The sequence below is a fragment of the Pinus tabuliformis genome, chromosome 6 (assembly GCF_031772625.1).
Source record: "Pinus tabuliformis cultivar Carrire ecotype Pingquan chromosome 6, CPIR1, whole genome shotgun sequence".
Classification (NCBI taxonomy): Eukaryota; Viridiplantae; Streptophyta; class Pinopsida; order Pinales; family Pinaceae; genus Pinus; species Pinus tabuliformis.
Genome location: NC_142292.1, coordinates 1,970,203,484 through 1,970,223,302, shown reverse-complemented (window position 1 = coordinate 1,970,223,302; position 19,819 = coordinate 1,970,203,484). Strand labels below are relative to the sequence as shown.

At 37.2% G+C, this 19,819-nt stretch overlaps 1 protein-coding gene across 1 annotated transcript in view; it reads right to left on the bottom strand.

Moving 5' to 3' along the window:
- Positions 1 to 18,543, bottom strand: part of LOC149267085 (F-box only protein 6-like) — a 104,126-nt gene extending 85,583 nt beyond the window's left edge. Inside the window, exon 1 of the mRNA XM_089398060.1 lies at positions 17,288 to 18,543. Within this exon, the coding sequence (XP_089254186.1) occupies positions 17,294 to 18,454 (1,161 nt within the window). The 5' untranslated portion in view covers positions 18,455 to 18,543 and the 3' untranslated portion in view covers positions 17,288 to 17,293. The remainder of the gene's footprint in view (positions 1 to 17,287) is intronic.
- Positions 18,544 to 19,819: the final 1,276 nt, after the last annotated feature.

Here is a 19,819-nt window from a genome sequence, read left to right as displayed (position 1 = left end):
TAATAAAATTTATATTAGTAAATAAAAATTGCAATTTCACAAATGTAGGTATATACCAATATTTCTTGATAATTATAAGTCAATATTTTCAAGGAATTTAAACACTAGTAAAATTTGCATGATAATATTAAGTAGGGCATTACATACACCCCTCCTTCAGAAAACTTCGTCTCAATGTTAGAGTGAAAAAAAACAAGGAGTTTGAATGCAGTTTGACAATAAAGCATAACAAAATAAAGAGAGAATTATAATAGTAAAATTTAATAAGTCAGACAATGATACCACTTCCTATAAAGAGTCTCCAACTAATCTATATCCTCCTATTCTTCCTAACCTACTTCCATTCCCATCCTATCCATCCTCTGCTGTTATATACTATGGCATCAGCTATACCAATCTAACCACTGATAAAACCAATATGGCGGAAGTGTCGACTATATCGACCTAACTTCCCCAGCAGGCAACTAGCAATCGTCATCACACGTCTATGGGAGCGTGTCCATCACTGCCCTCCCACGATTCTAGTTTGGAGGTTACATGATGAGAAATACATCCACCCCTCCTTACAACTAGGGTCAACACCCTAATATGGACCACACTACAACACCGGTTGGATACTTGTCATCGAATAATCCAGTCAGGTAGTCTTGTCACCTGCCATTTACATTTTACCTGTGTCATAAGAGTGCATATCAAGTAGATACAAAATGTAATAGAACAATGTACACCATACCTTTCCTCGTTAGATGTCTCGACCTTCCCCAATGGAAGAGTAGATCTTGGCTATCATATAATTCTTTCCAATCTACAGGTTAGTTCTCATTCATGCATATATATAACAAAAAAATATATATAGATAAGGATCGGTGCACTAGTTAATAACCTCTTTAGTTTAGTTAATGCAATGTCACATTCATATGTCCATTCATACCTGACCCCTTTTCATTGTAATGTGGTGATGGGTTTTGCAATCCTCGAAAACCCTTCCATAAACCTGTGATAATAACCCGCTAGCCCCATAAAACTATGCACCTCATGAGCATTTTTCGGTACTGACCAATCCATTATGGATTTTACCTTTTCCGGGTCAACTAAAATCCCTTCTCCTGAAATGATGTGCCCAAGGTAATGAACTTTCTTCTAAAAGAAGGAACATTTTGACAATTTTCCATACAATTGATTTTCCCTTAAGCAAGTCAATACAATCCTTAGGTGCTTTTCATGCTCCTTTTCATTCTTGGAATACACAAGAATGTCGTCCAGAAAGACTTGCACAAATTGGTCCAAATACTTTCTGAACACACCATTCATGAGGCTCATGAATATTGTTGGTGCATTGGTTAAAGCAAATGGAACAACTACGAACTTGTAGTGCCCAAACCGAGTTCGAAATGCAGTTTTTGAGATGTCACCTTCCTTAATCCTCAAATGGGTGGTATCCAGATCGTAGATTGATCTTTGAGAAAACCGTTGCTCCCTTCATTTGATCAAATAGGTCATCTATTCTGGGTATTGGGTACCTATTCTTTATTGTGGCACTATTCTTCAAAACAAAGTACTAAGTTGTTCATTTTGTTATGAGAGTGATTCGAGAGAAGGATTTCAACATTTCTAACATTGAACTCTAAAAGGTTTAACTTTTGGGCTAAAGAATCTTGGATTAGGAACAAGTTGAAGTCACTTAAGTTGGATTCTTAAAAGCTTAGAAAATAAAATAAATTGTTCATTTCATTAGGAAAATGACTCTAGAAGATGATTTCAGAATGCAAAAACAACATTAAGGAATAGGAATACCGGTGCATTAGGAAATGTTTAGAGATGCTTTAATTCATATGTCACACACACCAGAATTGGTGCAAATTGTTGTACTTAGAAGACTAAAATAATGGCATTTTATTAGAAAGGTGCAAAGTATGATTCTTGGGCCTTTCTCGTGTTTCCATAGAAATAAGCCACTTTCAATAAAGGTGAAATGGTTGGATTCTGTTATATGTAGGCATTGTGAGAAATGACTAAATGAATGGTTTTGAAAAACGTCAAATCTCCCTTTTTTTGTGTTTGTCACCTAAATTATTGTTTCTTTTTGGTGGCATACTCTATGTAGAGAGGAGTTAGGACACCTCTAGCTTGGATGATGACCATGAACAAAAAAATGAACTACAAGTAACCATGATCAGTGAAACTTTAGAGAAGCAATTTAAGTTGAGATCACCATTAGTGACTAAGGACATGATCAATGGTTTGACGACAAGCTCTTATTCCAATTGCAACTCTACATTCCTCCTTCCTATGGCACTGACGACAGCAGAAGCTCTTCTTGCCTTGTCTTATGTGCCCATTCCCTGACTCTCTTTGATGCTCTCCTTCTCCCATTTTGGGGGCATGCAGGTTTTGTGGAGCTCAAATTTTTCCGATAGTGATCCCTCAGATCCTCGAAAATCGACTCAATAGAGACAAGGCCAAATAATATTCAAAAGTTGTTGGAAAACTGAATTAACATTACAAGTTTTTCAAGGCTCTAATTAGTGTGATAGTGATCCTTCAGAGCCCTGGAAATCGATTCAACCAAGACAAAAACAAATATCATTCAAGAAAGATGTTGCTTTAAACTTGGAACTTACTTCCAATTCAACTTCTATTGCTCAGTTGTAAGGCTACATTTCTGGTTTGAAGTTGTAGAAATGCCACAATTCAGCTTTCAGGAAATTATACATTCCTTTCCAAATTCACGGAAGGTTCAAGATCCTAAACAAATACACTCTTGTCAAACTGCTTGATTAAATATTCCAGCTACACTTGTATATCTAAAACACAACTTAGGCTACAACATTTTAATACTACACATTTTGTCGGAGTGTCATTGCACCACTATGGGCAATTGTTAGTATTGAAGCCAACCAAGACTTATGCCTGGACTCCCCTCCAAAATTAACATTAGCATCCAATTTCCCCAAGGTCTCTATTCATCACGCTATCATGCATGGATAAAGAAATGGTGCAACAATTTGAATGGTTTAATATTGAAATTTAAAAGAAACACATATCAAGGCCCAAACTATGCTTAAAAGAAAACAAGTCATGCACCTGGGCAGTGATATGGCCATATATTCTGTTTGGAATACAAACATCATAAGCATAAAGTGATAGAGCACAGAAACAGGGAATAAAATACTTGAAAGACGGATGATGCAAAAGATTCATTAAATACAAATTTAGGATGACTTGAATTCCATACTACTCAGAGAGGCTGAAAGAAGTGTCAAACATTAAAGACATCATAACATAGGGTTTTAGTATTCACATAATACCTTAGCAAATAGAAAACAAAAGGGAGAGGTCGGATGGAATGTAGCAAAGGAGAAATGAAAGATACACATCACAAAAGACCATACATAGGTAGCGGTTGAATTTATTCTTATCATCTCCAACAACAATTTTATAAATTTGGTCAAAGACTCTATTTTCCTTCAAAGATCTTGTAAATACTTGATTATGATTGATAAGATATTAATAAATCATGCTTTCAACATTGTTGTGCTTGGATCTAACTTCCTCAAAAACACTTTGGTTTCGGAATTCATAAAAAATTGCTTCAAGTGTGGCTTCATTTGGAACCTCTCTACATCATTCGCATTTCTTCAGTACCTGATCTAACTATAGTAGTACAAGTCTTTATCTGCATACCGGTACGATTCATCAAAGTTTCCTTCCAGCCTGTTTACAACTTGCAATGGTTGAAGCCTGGAGTTAGCTGGAAATGACATTTTTTTTTGGCATTCCACTAGACTTGCCATTATTTAGTTCGCGCTTATTTGGATTACATATCAATGCATGCATTATTACTTCGAGAGGTGTTTATGAATTCCTTGAATCCCCTGGTTTCTTTATGCCTTTCTTTATATTTTTGGCTCTCTTCCCGTCCCTCTAGGCATGAGATGTTGCTTTCTACTGGGGTACCAAGAGAACTTCCAATTCTAATAAGTATGGTTATCATTAACTACAGACCCAAACCATAACCCAGTGTTCAGTGTGATGTTGTTCACACAATATTTGAGCCCTGTAATAATGGTCCTATTTCAAAAACCATGAATAAAATCATGACCCAGTGAATTAACAAAGAAGCATTTAAATGCACATAAGGAAGGAATATTCATGTAGATGTCACATTTGGTCATAACTTTTTATTTTATTTTATTTAACTAGTGTAACACATGACCTATATTCGAAACTGACAAGGAAACTTGAGTTTGACATTGTCAAAAAGCATACCTTTGTTGGGAGAGTATCACGAAGATTGTTACAAGTGCTTAAGCCCTCTCCTCCAGAGGAAATACAACTTAAATACTATTACTAAATAAGGATGTGAAGCATTACAACAAATAAAGAGAAACAAAACTCACTGCACGAAAAAAAAAAAAAATAAAAAAAATAAAATTTAAAAAAATAAATAAATAAAATAAAATAAAATATACAGCCATATGGAAAGCTCCATGCTAACTTTTGTAGAGGGCAGAAATGGGTACACACTTTAGGTGGAGAGAATAGAAAGCAACAAATTAAAAATGCTCAGAATGTTCGAGAACATTAGTTAAAGATAGATTGGAGTTATTATCAGAGAAGGCAAGATAAGAAGTAAACAAAAATGTAAAAGATACAAGTACAGTAACAACACTAGAACAAAGATAATAAATTTTAGGAAAATTTAGGCACATATCCTTTTTAAAATGCATTTCATTTATTGAAATTTACAAATTATTTATTAGTTCTCTTCATTCTTTTCTCTGAGTTTGCCTTACACCTACACGTTGTTTCCCTTCTTGAAAACATACTTCCATCCTTGTTTTTATTAGTGTTTAAATTACTTGAAAATATTGACTTATAATTGTCAAGAAATATTGGTATATACCTACATTTGTTAAACTGCAATTTTTATTCACTGATATAAATTTTATTATTGTTATTATTCAATTCCTAACTTGTCTTCTCAAATTTAATTTTCGATAGGATATGGTCTCCTTCCATTTATTCCAAATTAAATATCCATATCCCAAGGTGTCTTCTCAAAATCTACTTGGGAGAAGATATGGTCTTCTCCAATTACTTTTCAAATTAAATATTAATATCTTATCCCCAAAATGTCTTCTCAAATCTACTTGAACAAGATATGGTAAGAAAAGTCAATGATACTAAATGAAAGGATGAGGGGGTAGTCATGACATTAATGATAGGTGGTTGAAGTGGATGGGAGGAAGAGGCATAAAAGGGGGAGGATGATGAGAGGAGGGGGGAGATACTTGGTCTTGATTTTGTTTTGGAGGATTGTGTTTGGGGGAGGAATGTGGAGAAAGAGAGGGGAGAGAATGGAGAGATAAATGTTGGAATACAAATTTGGATCTAGAGAGTGTTTGTTAAACTTGGACACATTACATCTTGTTGGACTTGGGCTCGGAGGGCTAGGGAACCTGTGGAGGTTCCCTGGGCTAGAAAATACTTCCTAGTTGGCTAGGAGGCAAATCCAGTCGGGTAGTCAAGAGGAGCATCCTAACAGAGTCGGGAGCTTAGGAGCATCTCAATTAAGTTATTGGAACAGGTATTCCTTCGTTTATTGATTACTTATGTAAATGGTTGCAATGAAATTCTTACTTATTTATTTGTGGTAAATAAATTTTAATGGTATATTATCATCAAATAAATGTTTAGATATAAATAAGTTTTTTCCCACCTTATTGTGTTTAAAATTAGAGAAATTTGGTTTTTAGTTAGAGGACCCTTGGAGGGAGCCTCACAATATTCCATTGTGTTACTTTTTATTTTTTATGTTTAGATTTTTCCGTTTTTTATTTTTAGGTATTTTCCGAATAATATCAATAAATAAAAGGAAATTGCAAGAATTTTGAAAAAAGGTGGTTAGTTCTTTGATAACGGATTAGGTGCCTTATCTCCACTAGGACTATGGGAAAAGATGAATGTTCCTTGTAAGGTGTTTGTTCAATATTTTTGGATTATGAAAAAGTGGTAGAACTTGTTACTGCACAAACTAGCAGGCCTTGTAAAGAGGCAAGAGCTAGAGAGCACAACAACACTTGGGACAAAGAGCCCACTACCACCACAACCTAAGTCCCTACTCTTCTCGTATTTTCACCGACAAGAGAAGTCCCAGTATTACCCACTTGTGATAGATGTACATCTATGATAGGTTTGAAGTGAGAGAAGGTGGTTCATTCAATAGAAGGGTTCAACAAAAGTATGAGCTATGGTAGAAGCTAATTAGGACCTTCCATGAAAATCCCCTTTGAAAGATAACTACACGAGACCTAGAGTTGAGATATATAACGAGATATGAGTGCATCCAAGGTCAAGGTAGATAAGAGAAAAGGTGATGAGTGATTTACTTCAGCAAGTACTAAAGAAAATGCCTTCAATGAATCCCCAATTGAAGGATTACCTTCTAGGGTTCCCTGTTGATGTGATGGCTAAGGCATCAAATTTACGGAGAATCCACAATGAGATTTCCACTAAAACTTGAGGATCCCTAGAGGAGACATTAAGGAAGAATTCAATCCAAGCGAAATTTAAAATTCCTTCCTCCAAAAGATTTCACACCAAGCCCTAGAGAAGCCTCTTATCCTTAAAGGGATGAAAAAGTAGGGTTTAGAGAGAGAAATTATTTGAGTTTTGATGACCATCAAGGATTCAAGACTAGTGTCTAGCCATTGGGAGGTTAGGAGTCATGAAATATCATGATATGAGCAACTCGTTGTTCAAGGAGACCTAAAGGTTAAGGCTTTTGCTAGCCCTTTACATATTTATACTTATTTGACACTTGTTAGTAGAGTTTCAAGGATAAAAAATACAATGATCCTCTAGGAACATTCATTCATTCCCCATTCAATGAATAACACGTAAAATTCTCAAGAGTTACACTTTCAACAATATCAAATACATAGGGCACATTAATAACTATGAGACATTATTCCATGAATTAGACATTAGAAACATTCAGAAATTCATCAATAAAGAGCACATACAAGATAGTAAAGAGTATATCCATCCATAACAATGCCAATTAGAAGCTCCAAAAATGAGACAAGATTATCCAAACATCGAAATTCATCCATAATCCTCCAAAACCATCCAAAAATTGCAAGTTTGAATTCTCTAACTAGGCCAAAAATCATTGTGATGATGATTTGAGATGAGAATAGGTCTCATTTATTTATACAAGTTCTAAGAGTTCAAAATGCAAATGACAAAGCCCCTCCATGTGCCTAATGTGCTAAGTAACCCACCCATTGTTACAAGCCAATCATCATAGCTTTAAAAAAAAAAATTATCTCTCCGTGAAGCCCATGCAAGGTTGACATCATACATGGGTGGAGGCCTAGAGGGGTGGCAATGAGACCTCTTGTGCTAAAAATGTGGGAGAGGGCCCCAAAAAATTATGATGAAGAGGGTGATGACCTCTACATGCTGCAAAACATCTCCAAACCCCTATTTGGGTGTTGTGGGCTCCAAATGGGTCTCATGGGTCTCCAAGTGGCTCAAGATCAAGTGATACGATGAAATGAAGTCAAGAATGTATTCAGTGCTCTGAGTAAAGAGAGCATGTTGGACAATGGAAGGAAAATCATCAAGGTGCCAACTTGTCTCTAAAGAAAAATCAAAGAAAAATTAAGAAGGACGATTATCATATTCCTATGAGAAAACCCTTTCTAGACACCTTTTGTAATGAATGAAAGCTTCAGGTAAAGAAAGGAAGTAACAATAACCAAATTACCATTATCTTGCAAACAAAGCGAAATGGTAGCAAGATGGTTTGGGCTAAGAAGGTGGAATTGAAGGAGAAGATTCATATATCCATGTGTAGCCGAGAAGAAGCCCAAACATGTGCAAAGAAGAAGTTGGGGAGAAATGCTTCTATCGGGACTCGTCCATTGAAGGTCTGGAAGAAGAAGGAGGATGATCTGCTCAAGGGGAGTAGATCCTTTGTTTCTCTTTAGCGAAGGAAGAGAATGGCCTCAAGGGAGGTCGAATAAGTCAGATGCAGGAAGCTAAAAGGAATGAACAAAAAGGTGCATCTGATAGATGAAGGTATGGTTGTGATTTCTTGTTGATTACAAGAATAAATTGGTTTATTTTGAATACATCAACATAGAAAAAGAGGAGTGCAACCAACATGAAGAGTACACAACAATATCTTATGTTGTGGGAAAAAGATGGGTTGCAATGGAAGTGTAGAATGAAAGGAAGCTCACAGTCATGTCAGGTCCACAGGATCAGTGCCCATGCAGAGGCAAGAAAGTAGTTGCAAGCGATCAAAGAGCATCAGATCAAGGGGAGCTACTTTGATAAGCAGTAACATGCAACAATTAGCAACCTCAGAAAGGAAGGTTGCTGAGCAAATGAAAGGTTTGCATCTTGGGTGAAATACCCTTATTTCATTTAAGTTGTGAGTTTGATTATGCATAGCAGTCTTTAATTCATGAAACACAATTGGTGCAAGCTTTTCATGTTCCTTAACCCTCAATTGGTATCACTATGTCAACTTATAATGTGGGCTCATGTGGAGTAAGATTGTGTTCAAATGGACATTTCTTTCTGAAAAAAAAAGTATTAGAGTTTGCATGGTAGTGTATCTAATTTGTATCATTTCATTTGGTGCAATTGGTATTAGTTGAGAAGCAGTGCTATTGTGTAAGTATGATCTCAAGGGGAGAAGATGCTAAAATGAAGTGAGCATAGTCTCGAAAGCAACAACGGTAGTGAAGTGCGGGAAGAAATGAATCATCATTAACTGGTATTTGCAACAGCAACAATACCATGAGCAGTTTAATTGGTATCATTTTTTTTAAATTTGGTACAAAAGATGCATTAGTGGAGAGAGTACTCAACTAGTAGCCATAAGGTGTCCAAAACTGGAGGCATTCAAAACAGAGGCAGTATATGTTCAAGGGGAGCATATCACATATTCTCAGTTTATGGAACAACAATAGTGACAGTCCTAGAAGAGATGTCTGCTAAGTAGATTGCACATCTCAATAATTAGACCTTGGTCTTCACGGTCAGTGATTGCATGGGGAGAAAAAGATAGCTTGTAGCCCGTTGCCATTGATGTCAAAGGGGGAGAGAATTTGTGGAGAAGTTGTGATGGCTTGTGCAAAAGAAAGCAGGCCATTGGTGTCTCATGCAATGAGATGTGTGGAAGTAGCATGAGGTTTGGCCATCAAATGAAGATAAGAATGAAGTGTTGCCATCAATGCCAAAGGGGGAGATTATTGGACAGTTGGCACTGTCTGGATGGCTAGTGGCCTAGTAAAGATATCTGAGAGTGTGTTGGCATTAATGTCAACAATCATGTTGGGAGATGTGTTAGGAAGTTGGCCTAACTGTTGGTAGGAGTGTTGACATTGTTGTCAACAAGACTAGAATAGATACTTGTCACAACAGATAATTTGCAGTGATGGCCTAGGAGAAATCCTATGGTTGCTACCGGCTTCATGAAGAGAATCATCATAGTAGCAGGCTTATTGGAGAAGCCATAAAATGATGACTACAATGATGGACCAGATGAAATTCCATGGTAGTGCAGGCTATATTTCAAGAGTTTGGAGCCATCTTAGAGGTAGAAGATGGGCTCAAAGCCTACATCAGACCCTCTAAATTAGAAAGTTCTTTGAATCAGCTTTCCAGCAATATACAGAATTTCATAAATGGATTCCTAGTTCAAAAGTTATGGCCTATTGAAGTTTAGGGATTTGAAGCCTTAGGAAGGAAGGAATATAGGCGTATCGGAGATCGAAATGTTACAGGTCTAGTATATCGGCATTTCGGAGATCAGAATGTTGGAGGTCCAACATATTGGCATATCATAGATCAGAATTTCATAGGTCCAGCATATCGCAGCATCGACATATTGGAAGTCCAAGATATCGGTGCATCAGAATATCAAAGGTCAGCATAATCTGCATATTGGCATATCGGAGATCGGAATGTCAGAGGTCCAGTGTATTGGCATATCAGAGATCGGAATGTCGGAGGTCCAGCATATCGGCGCATTGAAATATCGAAGGTCAGCGTATCGATGCATCGTCACATCACGATATCAGAAAATCGAAGGATCAGTACATCGGAGAAGGTTGTATCAGAGGTCGGCATATCAGTGCATCAACATATCGGAGAACAAGATGTTGGACGTCAACATATCGGCACTTAGGCATATCAGAGATCTAGATACCGGAACATCGGAGGATTGGCACAAGTGGCACATCGAAGGTTGGAGCCTTAGCACATCGAAACATCGAGATATCGAGGATCAGAATATCTAAACTTCTTAAAGTGAGGAACCTTTAAAAGTTGTGATATCCAATAAGTGTTGATAACCCTTTATAAGCACCGAGGAATGCCAAAAGAAGATTAACAAAGGATTTCGGTACAAAACCAAAGGTTGATAGGCCCTCTTCTCTCTACTCTAGTAGAACACATGGCATCATATGATTGACTTCGATAAGCTACAGTGGCATCTGACATCAGCATGACATGGCAATACGACAGACACATGGCAACATATGATTGGCACCCATAAGCTATAGTGGTATCTGACATCAGCATGACATGGTAATACGACAAGACATGTGGCAGGCATATTCAACCTAATTAGGTAGTCTAATGGGCTAGAATTGGGTGACACATGTCACCTCTAAGGAGTCGCCACGTGGAGTGATGATGTCATAATCGGAGGTCGGCATATCGAAGGTTGAAGATGTCGAAACTCTAGAATAGTTGAAGTTTGGAAAAGTTCTGATAGAGGGGGCTTTCGATATTGGGTTGGCACATGGTCGTGAGAGTTCAAAGAACCAAGGGTGAGGAGTAGTTAACAAAGGGAGAATGGCCCCCGTTGGAGTCTAAAGGCCTAGCACCTTAAGGCTAAGCGGTAGGTCACATCTCTCGGTCATATGAAGAGAAATGTTGTGAGGGCTACGCAGAAGGAGCCAATGAAATTGGAACTTCATAGAAGTTACGATACAAAGGAGACTCTGATATGGCATTAAGTCAATGGTCACTGGCCTACTCATATGAGACAGTGATTTCTCAATGGAGATGAGCGCCAAGGCACTGAGGAGTATCAAAACATTGCACCACTATGATGCAACGATGTGGAATTTCTCTGATAAGACAGTACAGAGAGTTAAAGGCGTATGGGTCGATAGTTGCAGGATTGAATGTAGGACTAGAGGAGTTGGTCTCAGGATTAATGGCGACTGTCAAATATCGCTAGGTCAAGGTAGCAAGGACCACGATCTTCAGGAAAGAGTGTTGGGTCTGCCTTGAGGTGAGACAATCCATCTCTGTGCTCTGATGCACGTCTCAATGAGTTAGGCAGGTGAATGGGTTAGCTACCGAAGAATAAATGCAGATCAACGGAGTTGATTCATGGAGTCAGATGGATGTGAAAAAAACTCTGAGACAAGGAAATGAGGACAATGGTCCACAAAGAAGCCATCCCAAAGTACAACCAAGTTGTGCCAAACCATGAATAAGCATGGAGAGCCTCAGTTATAGGAGAGTTGTTCACAAAGAGGACTGTCCCTAGTTGGAGTGTGCAGGTGGACTGAGAATTCATTCTCAGTATGGAGAAACTATCAAGTGTCCATTCTCATGGTTAATACAATGGCAGAGACCAAGTCAGATGCAACAACAGAATGGAAGAGTCATGCCGAGGTACACTCGCGCAGTGTGAATACAGGACATGAGTGGCAGCATCGATTAGTTGGCAGCAGAGGAACAAAACCCAAGAGCTCAGATGAGAAATATGGGGAAAGTAGCATTGTTGCTAGAGAGCTAAGTGGAAAAGCTCTGTGTGTGCGCCGTTGTGTGAGGCTAAGTGAGCCTGTTCTGTAGAGAAAGGTCAGGAGTTCCTATGCAGAGGTAAGAGACCCCGAGAGAAGTTGTTTTGCTGTGTGAGAAAGGTCGAAGGTTCCTGTGCAGAGAAAGAAGGCCGAGTGAACTAGTGTTATGGTGTGTAAGGCTGAGAGGGCCTGATGAATAAAAGAGTCCGAGCGCTGACTGTATGCTGATGAAGAGCAGAGAATAGAGAGTTGCGTGGACTGTGATGAGTGACTATATTTGAGCAAATTAGTTTGTTGTTGCAGAGTGAGAAGAGTGAGCAGAGAACATAGCTGAGATCAGACAGAGTGGTTGCCAATTACAGAGAACATTCAGTTCTTATTTGAGTGTGGGTTGAAGCCTACATTCAGGAAGTCGATGCTTCCATCTCTAGTGGGTGCTTGAGAAGGCTTGGGGGTTGTTGCCTTCTGCAAGTTGGTGCTTGCATAAATCTAAGGAGTTACGAGTTGGTGCTTGCAACAAATCCATGAAGTTGGTGCTTCTGGTAAGCTGGAAGGGATCTACAAAAAGAGGGATTTGGTGCTTCCTACTAGTGGGTGCTAGCAAACAATCAAAGGGAGTTGATGTTTCCTGTGAGTTGGTGTTCACAAAACATATTGACGTAATAGAGTAGGTCTTCTTATTTTACATCAATAACAACAAAAATCTTTGGTGGTTTTTTCCCAAGAGGGTTTCCACATAAAACCTTGTGTCTCATGTGTATAATGTTCATGGTGTGTGCTTGTATGCTGATTTGATATTGCTACCATATTACATGTTGCTGTTGATTATATGGATGGTTTCCAAGTTTGAATAAGAAAAGAAAATTGGCATAAAAAGTTTAAAATTAGCCTTAATATTGATTCACCCCCCCCCCCTAGTATTATCATTGTTTCCAAAAAATTTCAGTCATTTGGTGTCAATTTATTTGTTGTTTAATATTTTGCTGCTACATCATACAAAAAAATAACAAAACGACCCGATATATTAGCTCCTCCACTCATTCTCGACCCCATTTAAGGCACTGGTCTTACTTGGAGTTACTTGGGGTTACTATTGGGAATCCTCCCTTGACCTTTTAGGAGGTAGTTAGGTCTCAAGACTGGGGGCTTGGCCCAAGCTGATGGGGGTTCCTTGGCTTGTGTGTGCCCATCCGACAAGGTTACAATACCTTAGCAACCTTGTTAATTGGATCAATAATGATGCATGTTTCTTTTGTGGCATTTGGCGAGCAATCACATAATCATTTATTTTCTAACTCTAGCAATTATTACTATCACCCTCTCCCAATGAGAATAAGAGAGGAACGATCATCCTTAATTCTCCAGCATTTGTGGGCCTGCCATTAGTGAAACTATGCCTCAACGAATAAATTGAGTTTGATTTGTTCCTCATGACAACACTAATAGCAAATGTAATGCAACAATAATGACATATTGTCTCCTTTAATGGATTCCAAAACCAAACCACTCTTGTAACAAAGTTCGAGTCTACTAAGCTTTGATTCACCATTTAGGAAATGCATAGGGCACTCTTTTTAGAGAATCCTAGCTAATCTCGCTCTAATGCCATATTAAAAATAACGACATAACTTAGAGAAATAATTAACTGGAAATAAGAACAAAAACACATACATCATGCACACAATATTAACACACAATTTACCTTGGAAAACCCTTGCGAGAAAAATAAATCAAAGATATCTTTGTTCTCTTGACCAAATCTAGCCATGTAAGCCTTCACCAGTCACCTTCGAGGCCATTAGAATCATCTACAATGTGACACCAAGAAATTGACAATCATTTATAATGTGAGAAGCCCAAGGTCATGTGACAATGGGATAGATATTTTATAATGGATATGGATTTATTTGATATAAAACACCACAAGTTGGAAAGACTTGTATTCAGGTCAATGTTTAATATTTTTTAACTTAGGAATTTCAATGTGTAGGAAATAGTTGTTTTCAATATAGTTAACTTGTACATTGTAACCCACTAACACCTAACTCTAAACTCACTAACTCTCTAATTCCTTCATCGTATTTAACCACCAAGCCATTAAACCCTTAGTCTCTCACATACTAATCCCATAAATTTAAGCATGAACCACTAATTCACTATGCTCAAACCATTACCATGAACCCCTTAATACCAAACCCATTACCTTTTAAATAAAGAACCCAATCACTAATATATTAAAACTGTCACCATTAACCTACTAACCAACACACTTTTTAATGATTGATCCACAAACTCACAATTCCTTTAGGCATTGTCTAGCGAGGCCACAATTTCACCCAAACGACAAATTTCTCGCTAGAAGCCTAAGGAAAATATTTCAAATATCTATGTGAGTGTTGGTATCATGTTTTTATGGTAGAAATGGGTTTAGCACCATCAGAACCCTGCTTTTCTACCAAATTTTCTAAAAATTCATGTCCAAATTTGTATTAATTTGCGGATAAAATTGTGGCCTATTTAAACTAGGCCACTCCCTAATTATGGATCAACTAACCAACCTGCCTTAATCATTAACCCATTGATTATTCTAATAATTAACCATAATTAATTTCAATAAAATATAATAGTCTACTATAAATATTAATGATGATGCTACTAACCTATGAATATATAACCTACTAACTCCGTAAAGCATTAACCTACTAACCCATGAATCCTTTACACATTATCTAACTAATCGCTGAAAAATGGGTTTTTATGTTGTACGTCACCAATATATAAAATGAATCTGGCTTTTCTCAATGCGAAGTGTCAGGAGTACAAGAAATGGCCAAAGGCATTCCTATGGGAGCAACTGAATGCACAACAGGCTGCCCATGTGAAGCGAATAGAAGAAATTGTTAGATAAATTATCGGTAAGAATGATCTAAATCTCCTTGCAGAACATGAGAAGGAGGTCCGGAGAAGGAGGTCCGGAGGAGGAGGTCAAGAGCCAAACAGCACAAGGAAGTACAATGTGAAGCATATAGTTAGTTAATATATGCTTTTTTTTCGTTTATTTCTTAGGAGAACAATTTGTCTGTCTATACAAAAACACAGAAAATTAGAGACAACAGTGATATTTCTAAAACAAATCTGATTTATTATGGTTTGAACTAGGTGCTCCGCACCTTTTATTTATTGGAATTTTTAAAAAGTCTTGCCTCCAGGATAGGCCAAGGCTTTTTTTAGGAAGTGATGCAAAGTATCTGTTTCTGTAAAAAAAATAAAAAAAATCAAGCTTGTAGTGCCACATCAAAATCAATCATGGTTAAGAAAGCATAAACGAGAATTGACATCTTCATGGGGCTCAACAGAATAATGGAACAACAGAATAATGGAACACTGTTGGGGCATTGGGAAATGGCAAGATGAGAAAAAGTAAGCTTTTGAATAGTAAAAGTAGATTATTGTATATAGACGTTGTTTAATGAGGTTACAATTTGGTTGGAATTTGTTATAATTTTTTTTTTTAAATTTAATTCAATGTTTGAATCATTTTGTATTTTTTATAGTGGAAATAGATTTAGCACTATCAAGAACTTTGGGCTACTCAAAACCTTGAAGTTTGAAGTTTGACAATAGTAACACATCAAGAAATTTCTAACCAGAACTATTTTTTTATAATGGAAATGGATTCAGCACCATCAAGAACCTGGCTACCCAAAACCCTAAATTTTGATAGCTGTAATTCCGATTACCTAAAAAATTTGCAAAATTTTCTTAAAATTATGCCAGAATTTCTATTATTTTCTTGGCGAAGTCCTGGCCTCCCTGGCCTCGTTAGACTATGGCATTGTGGATATTACAAAGTGCACTTCTATGGCCTCTGCTTTTTTATTTGGCATGGGATTCTAAATCAAGTGTGCAACGGAGTTCTTCCAAAATGGTTGGATTTTCCATTCCTGGATAGTTTAACATTGTGCCGAGTAAGTGTGCAATAGAGTTCTTCCAAAAGGGTTGGGTCATCCATTCTTGATAGTTTAACATCGTGCCCCATTCTCTCGAAGATTCAGATTTTAAAGGCAGGTTCTATTGTTTATCCAGCGCAGCTTCATAGTTTTAGTTCCGTTTCTAAGGTGTTTTTCCACCTAATTTTAAAAGTTCAGACCATGCCATGCTTCCTCTTTTCTTTAGCTGTCAAGCCCTAGGCTTTGTGCTTTCCTTTGATTGCTTGAGCCTTGTCGTGAGTATAAGAGGGAAAACCTCTTTATATCTATTTGGCATGTACGAGAAAGGAAAATGTGTAGGGCCAAACACTTTCATCCTCAAAGGGTAGCAAAGATCTCCTCCAAAAAGGAAGATATGAGGAGCAACCTACAAAGCGAGTGGTAGACAGAATGGGCATCTTGCTCAAAACTGGGGGTAGAGTGGGAAACCAAAATAAAGAACAGGAAAATCCCCAATGTATCCCTCACAGACCCATTCCCCTGAAACTTAAAACAGAGAATTGGGACGTATTTTTACTAGGCTGCATTGGACTCTCATTCACATTCATGATGACCAAGCTACCCAGTCTATACTTGGCTGAAAATGTGTTATGAGGCACAACACAAGCACACTGAATGGACCATCAATCCTGCAAATGAAATGTTGGAGAATGGAGCTTTAATGAAGGACTAGAAGGAAGAAGTGGAATTAAGGTTGTACAACTTGAGGAATTCCATCAAGCGTGTATCCCACTAGATGAGAAAGACAAAGAGCCATCCTACAAATTTTGGGAATCTGGCTGCAAAGAAATCAAAGAGGGATGGAAAAGGTAAGGAGAATAAAAAAATAGAGACAAAACAAAGTACATACATTGCAAACACAACACTGATAGAGAGAGAAGAATGAAGCAAAAAGAGCCTAGGCATTCCTGGGAAGGTTTTACAGCCGTTTAATAAGGTTTTCTTATGTTATCAAAATACATAATATCTATCATTGGTTGCAAAATGGGGCCATCCAGGTATTAAAATCTTAAAGGCTATCAATCTTTGGTTGCAAGATGGGGCCATCCAAGGTATTAAAATCTTAAAGGTTATCAATCTGATCTCTAGAAAGCAAATCAGTCCAACCATTAGGAGGCCAAATTTTGTTACAGGGCAGAAATATATATTGGAGAAATTCATATCATGTCATTGTAAAGATGGCTAGAATATCATGCATAAAAGTTTTAAAAGCCACTTCCAAACCACAACAGGGGGATTGGCTCTGGCCACCCCAGTTTTGTAATAAATTTTTTAGATCAGTAATAAGAACATCTTTTAATTACCAAAATAAAACAAGTTTGTATCACTATTGATATCAAAGAACATTGCACAGCAAAGCAACTTTGCAGAGAAAAATGTAGATCTAAATAAGAGAGAAATCATGTTTAAAATGTTAGAAGATGGTGATGTGAAAGGAAAAGGAATACATACCAGGCTTCACAGAACCCTCATGTCTGGCCTTGGTTCAAAGGCCATAACACTGCCTTCCCATACCTTGTGACCAGTTTCCTCATCTAAATGACAGCTGGGAAGACTGCTCCATGTCTTTTCACCAACATTGTAAACAACCACCTCTATCACTTGAATATCTCCATTACTTACAAAGCAGGCGCAATCCCCAACTCCTACGCAACACATAAATGGGTATTCAGCATCAAATATAGTCCTGTTAACACCCTCACATAAGGGTGGAGGCATTCTGGTAATTTCCCTCCACCCTGATGATGAGGAAGATGAGGACTCCACCTTCACCTTCTCAAACTCCCATATGATCAACTCCTGTAGGAGCTGCTCCCTTGCTTTGAATATGCCCCTTGACAACAGAAGTCGCGATCCACAGGCTACCAGATAGGGGTAAGTTTTCTTTCCATTAGCCATCTCTGGCAAAGGTGTAGAGAAAGAAGTCCCCTCTCTGATGTTGAAGCCCAGAACGTTCCAATCATAATAACCAGTACGCATCAAGCAGTACATGAAACCGCCACAGAAAACCATTTCGGTCCCCCGACCCATCGTTATGGCATTCTCCTTTGGCACTTGCATTGCAATTCTCCATGCCTTGTCCTTGGAATCATATATTTCTATTAAATGCGCATTCAGAAGACTTGATATGCCCACCACTACTACCTTGTATGTGTCAGAGCTTTCGCCCTCCTCTGCCATGATCCCTGCGACATCAATTGTTGTGCATTTAATAGAGGGGAGTTCTAGCAAAGTTCTTGTAAGAGGATTGCATACAAATAAAAATGGTGCAGTTATTAGCAAGAACAAGCCTGCGGCTGATCCCAAGATTTGGTTTTCTCCATTATTATTTGCATTTTCAATGAAGATGGAGGAGGTCGTCTTCCAGGTTCGTGTGAAGAAGCAGTATGCCAAACCATCGGAGTTGACAGGGTGCACAACGAGCCATGGGTTCATGTTAGCAGGCTTCTTTCTCCATACATTTGTTATGAAATTGTGTGATGACAGGAGATTATTCCACTGCTTCGAGACGCTACGAAATCTGCACACACATTCCACTGGCAGCCACGACAGTATTTCTTCTTTTAAATGATCATACAGATCATCATAGGTTCTTGAGCGTTTTTTCGACTGCGCCATTTTCAAACAAGGCTCGACACTCGTAGAGCCGGCAAAATTGGAATCTAAGGCGTTGAAGCGAGTTGTACAGAAAAAACTTAGCAAGGGTTTTAATAAAAGGAGGAAAAGGATAATAAGAGTGTATATTTGTCGAAGCTAGGGCTTTAGGAAAAAGATAATAAGAGTGTATATTTGTCGAAGCTAGGGCTTTAGCAAACCAATCACACTTAGATTTATCTTTATACTAATAACAGATACATCTTAAATTTCTGATGTTATAGAATCACCTATAATCATGATAAGAAATAAAATGCAGTATAAATATATTTTTTTCATATTGAATATAATAGGAAAAAATATTAAAATATAAACTTCTGGAGTGTAAAATATTAAGTTTTAGATGGATTTAAATTAATTTATTTTATTAGTAAATTTGTTTTAACATTAAATGATCCAATTGAAGGGTTTGTTTTTTGAAAATATATATATATATATTATTTTAACAGTAAAAATTTGCTAGTTTATTTTTCTAATGATTTGGGATTTCTCGCATCAAAGTGGTTTGGAATGCAGAAATTTGAAGATTTACGCCTCTAATGATTTAGGCCTTCCCATGGTTGTCAAGTTAAGATGGATTGTAACCAATGATTTTTATTTTTCATTTTTTTAAATTATTATTAAATATATTATAAATTATAAACTAAATAAATGTTGTTGTTCTCTCTTTTTTCACATGTTAGCTTAAATTATATCATTCTATATCCATTTTTCACTTCTTATCATTCAAACCCCTATAAGAGGAATTGACTACCTTGAGTTGCAAGTTTTTTCACCATTTAATATGAATCTTACCTTCTAAGTACAGTTTATAATGATATGGATATGCAAAATATCTCTCTTTATTTAAAAGTGTTTCTATTTATTATGAATATGGTATTCCTTTCTTTTTATCATTTTATATAGAAGTTTTCTTATTATGTAAAATTCTTACAAACATCTTTGTGGTATAGATATAAGCCTTTTGGATTAATCACAATGTTAGGATTTGGTCCACGTTTTGAGCCAACTAATGTGAGCAACTAATGTGGTTTATCCTCACGACAAGGTGAAAAATCCACCCAGAGTTGGCGGTTAAAAATTAGTTGTTGGTAAATTAGTTAATAGGTAGAGAAAATACTTAGTTAGCAACTAATGTGATTCATCCTCAGGACAAGGTGAGAAATCCATCAATTAGAAGGAATAAATAGTACCTATTAACTAATTTACCAACAACTAATTTTTAACGGCCAACTTTGGGCAATGATGCATCCTTACTATTTATTCCTTCTGATCGATGGATTTCGCAATTTCTCACCTTGTCCTGAGGATGAACCACATTAGTTGGTT